Below are 4,787 nucleotides of genomic sequence, written 5' to 3'. Positions count from 1 at the left end.
CAGCAGGGCACCCTGGACCACCAGAGTGTTGCCCAGTTCAAGGGGAGGGCTATCACACCACATGTCCACATTTTCCCCTTCTAGGCAGTAGGATTCCACAGAATGTGGGTCACGAAGGAGAGCGGTTTAGCTAGGGAACAAGAATGCAGCTCTTCCTCCCAGAGCTCTTTCCAGCTCCTAAAATAGGCACTCAGTTCACTTAGTTTTGGGAAAAAGATGTCACAGGGGAACACAACATACTTGTTGCTAAGGCTGGGATACTTCTCAGTAAAACACAGTGTGTTCTTCACAGTGGGAATCCTTCAGCTTAAGGGGGATGAAACATAAGGAGATACACTAGTTCTGCTGCATATGTAAAGTACGTCGTATTACCCAGCTGATATATGAACCTCTTAGATTTCCCTTCAAGGTCAGGATGCCAAGCTTTATGGGAACTTTCACCACCATAAATGTAACTGTGCTTTTTCATAATGAACATGCCCTGCTTAAGGGGAACAGAATCGGCCTGCAAGAATCACGTTGCGAGTTTTGTTGTGCCTAAACAAAAAGATAAATGGATGGTCAGCTTTAAATTCATCTTTGTGTTGCAGAATCCGATATCCTGGTACCTCTCGTGACTCTCCACCTTGTTCATTTACTTCCAAAGAGGCTTTATGGATGACCTTTGACAAAACCACACCTTTAGTCTCACACATCTCAGAGAAATCTGATGCGCTCTCATTGAAGACATTTGTCATTCCCAGGCTTGCCAGAATTGGCTTCATGTCATAATGACCTTCCACCCTAAACTTTGGAAGAAATGCATTCACTTTGGTGTTGGCCATCATGCTGGGGTTGGTCCACTCTAATAATGCCTTAACAGTGAGTGCCTTTTCCAGCTGAAAACATAAAGGACAAAGGAAATTAATGACCAGTCCAAGGAGAAAGAGAGGGGGGAAAAAAGACCTTTCTTCAACTTCCCACTCCTATCAAGCACACCCCCCCTCCAAAAAAATAATAAAGTCCAAAAGGCAATCTTTTCTTCTGAATTCACTACCGTAGCATCCAGGTTTTGCGTACTCTCAGTTAAGTCTATGCAAGCACAATTTAATCCATAGGACAGGCCTCTGGAACAACTCTGGAGCAACTGTATTTGCATGCTCTGACTATTAGTCCCTTACAAGCTTTTGATAGGCAATCACCTCAACGCCATGTGAAGGAACCTGAGAAAGACAGTCCCGACCCAGGTTACATCTGGCCAAGTGAGAGATGCAAAAGTCTTGATTCCTGACCCTGCAGAGTAATGAAATTGCTGGGGTTTGGGACAGAAAAAGACTCCAAAATCCAGAGCCTGATGCCAATCAAACATGCTGCTGTCTGAGCAATTTTCTTTTAAATGGAAAGCGAGTAGGCAGAATTTGGGGCCACAACAAATTGGTATCAGGAAAGGCCTCAACTGGATTTTAAGATATATGTGTTCTGTAATTTACTCCTACACATAAAAGTACCTTACAGCTGCAAAGAGTCATTCCTCCTGTCTTTAATATTTATGTCCAGTTGCAGCAAATTACAAAGGAGACTTGTGGGATCTTATTGCTTAATCCTTAAACTTTGAAGAGTGGTGAAAAAGTCATAAGGAGCAGTTGTTCTTTAGGAAATGCCTTATTCATTTCAAATTTATGTGCAATTGCAATTTAAAAATGGATCATTTTTAGGCACCTCTGCTCAAAATTAAAATTTAGAGAAGTGTAAGAGCTTAGTAAAATAAATCACAGATACATGTCAACTAGAAAAAAAAATGAGCACACCAGAGTAAATAATTCAGCGCTACTGAGGACCCAGTAAGTGTGACTTTAAACACTTCACTATAGCAAGAACAGAAATCTTAAGACAAAAATTATTTTTGGTGTCCAGATTTTCAAATTGATGCAGATTCCAATGTGCATCACGGGCACCTTCTGCACTTTACACTGTCTTCTGGGCACACCCTATCTAAAACAAAGTCTTGTTTACAACCTCACACTTGGCTGCGGAGGAAACAATGATGCCACAAATATGAGATCAGGAACAGAGAAGCAGAAAGAGTAAATTCATACGAAGATTACTTTTTGTTTCCTTCTATACAACATCTAAATCACAAAAAGCTGACGTAAGCATATGGCATTATAAGCAGGCTGTTTCCAAGGGAAGCATCGTACCAGTTCCAGTTGTTTTTCTCTCACCTTCTCCAAGCCAGTGGTCTCGTCTTCAATCTCCTTGGGCAGCAGAATGAGCATGCTTATATGTTTGTTAAGGCATGGAAGCTCAAGGATGGCAACATTTAATTCTTTTACATAGCCCAGGCAAAAAGTAGCTTCCAGATTCATCATTTGCACTGGTTTAGTTTCAGTCTGCAAAACACGGAGTAAACAATTTGCCATTCCTTTTAATTCACGAATAAGATGGTGAGAGAGGAAAGTTTGTAAGCTCTCATGGAAGTGGTACGTTGAGCTAGCATCAGAGAATTTGTTGGCTTTCATAGGTAGTGAAACCAGCTGTAAGAGACCCTGTTGGCTTTTTACAGTAGGCAGCTTTCCAAAGAGAAGTGGAACAGAATTCTATTTAACACCATAGCAACACATTAGGAATTTGCCTTGAAATCTAACATTGGTGGCCCTTCATGCCTGTTTCACTGAGTGCTACAAACTACACTGTCTGCACAGCATCGTAATGCCAGTAATTGTCAAGCACTGAGCACAATTCAACAGGAAAAGTCAAGCTGTTTTTATGAATAATCAATATTTCAGTTCAGGAGCTGAAACAGAAAAAGAAGAAATTTCATTAAGTGTTGTTTGTATAATTTAAAAAACTTCTTTAGCTGAAACTGTTGGCTGATGTGGTAATTTATGAATATTTTAAGTGAACCTGAAACTCCAACTTCTGTCATGTATATATATGTATTTGGAGTATAATCTCTTTATCTCACGTATGTTGCCCAACTTTGCATCTTGGTTTAAAGTTGACTAATTACAATATTCTTCACTGGTCACAGATTCCTGAAGGGACTTCTAGGTGCCGCACCCACTGAGACCTCATGGTGACCTCAGCAGGGCTGATAGGCAGGAGCTGCAGTCGTGAGCCTGCCTGGAAAGAGAGGGGTTGATGGGGTGCCATCCCTGAAGAGGAAAACCCAGGGCCAGGCACCGAAGGGGTACGCTCAAAGAGACCCTGGGGTGTAGATGTTTTGCTAGCTCTGTGACCAAGAGAAATGCAATGTTTTGTGCTGGTTTGGGGAATGCAGCCTCTAGTACAGGCTGCAGTCTCTGGGAAGAAGCTACCTGTGAGAACGTGCATCTTCCTCTAGGCAATCTAGGCAGATGCTTCTGATCACTTGTACTCAGCTCCTGTTGTCTAAGTACACTAACAGGGCAGTCTGTTTTCACACTGGGCCTTTGAAAGATGGATGTGAAACACTAGAAAAGTTTTACAACAACAAACGAACTGATTTAGGGATCCTTGCAGCATCATATACACTTAGATAGGGTTTAAGACTGCCATGGTAATCATAAACATTTCTCGTTTTCTCTTGATTGGATTTCCTTAGCTCAAAGTTTGACAGCACTCCTTTTTTTTTTTTTGGTTTTTTTGTTTGTTTGGGGTTTTTTTGTTTTTTAACAGAACATACCTTGTTGATTTTAAAAGGACATTCTTTGATCTCTGCTTCTGGAAACTTCTTCATCCAGTTTGTAACAAAATAAGCTGCATTGACTAAGAGGATCTGAGTTTGGTCAGTTACACTATCCTCATCCAAAATATTCTCCATTTTGCCTGTGAAGAAGTTTAAGATGGTTGTTAATACAAAAAATACATTATCAGTATATAATTGCTTCAACTGAATATGGCAACATTTTACAGAAATAAAAAAATTGTGCCCTGTACCTCACAGATTAAAGATTCTAATTCTAATGGAAAATTCAAAAAAGAATCACTTACTTAAAAGCGCAGCTTAATGTTTGAAATGGGATTTGCGATCAGGGCAGATCTTCCAAATGAGATGTTTTCTTGGCTTATATAGCACAGAATCAAAATATGTCTACTGCTTTTGTTTAGTACCTTAAAGAAGCTACTGAATTTTCAGTGAAATTCAACGGGTGTAAGCGAAAAAGCATCTGTCACTTGGAGAGCAAGACTTGAGGGGAAGTTCCAGATCAGCAGCTACTGATTTCTAGACTGATACATGAGTATAAAATAACCAGAATAACAGAAAATGCTGCTCTGATTACAGTTCACAACCAAATACTGCTACAGACTTCAAGAAGAATTTGGAAATGCTGCCTCTCCCAGCTCTCTTTTAGACCTGTTCAAGCATTGCCATAAAAGACACTGAATTCAGTGTGGGGAGGGGGGGCAACTCCTGCCTTCATGCATGAATTGCACAGGCAGGGCAAGATGCTTCCGCATGGGCATCTGTGCCAGGCTTACGCACCCACATTCTGATATTTGAACCACACCAGTGCAACAGCCAGCGACCTCTGCACAGGCTGAGAACAGGCTCTCTTATGGGTGCTGTGTGATTGCATGGGCCAGGGCAGGACCTCTGACCTCCATGGACTGGGCAGGCCTCATGGTCACTGATGTGCATCTCCTGTGACTTGGCCAAGCAGTTGGTGACTCATGGTACTGTGGGAAAAGTGCCCGCAGCCCCATTTCCACAGGAAGGCAAATAAGAGCCTTTTAAAGGAAACCAAGACCTGGGTTAATGTACTGATGCCAAATGTTTGTGAAGCTTCAGAGCCAGGAGCTGTTGTTCCTCCAAAACTGTCCTGCTG

At 41.6% G+C, this 4,787-nt stretch overlaps 1 protein-coding gene across 1 annotated transcript in view; it reads right to left on the bottom strand.

The window, feature by feature from the left end:
* Positions 1-485: 485 nt before the first annotated feature.
* The window catches only part of SERPINB5 (serpin peptidase inhibitor, clade B (ovalbumin), member 5), a 14,587-nt gene continuing 10,285 nt past the window's right edge, over positions 486-4,787 (bottom strand). The window contains exons 5-7 of the mRNA XM_010144927.1: positions 3,644-3,786; positions 2,202-2,369; positions 486-878 (exon numbers count right to left, since the gene is read on the bottom strand). Of these exons, the coding sequence (XP_010143229.1) occupies positions 486-878; positions 2,202-2,369; positions 3,644-3,786 (704 nt within the window). The remainder of the gene's footprint in view (positions 879-2,201; positions 2,370-3,643; positions 3,787-4,787) is intronic.

This window comes from Buceros rhinoceros, unplaced genomic scaffold (genome assembly GCF_000710305.1).
Source record: "Buceros rhinoceros silvestris isolate BGI_N320 unplaced genomic scaffold, ASM71030v1 scaffold12260, whole genome shotgun sequence".
Taxonomy (NCBI): Eukaryota; Metazoa; Chordata; class Aves; order Bucerotiformes; family Bucerotidae; genus Buceros; species Buceros rhinoceros.
This window is presented reverse-complemented; position numbering and strand designations above follow the sequence as displayed.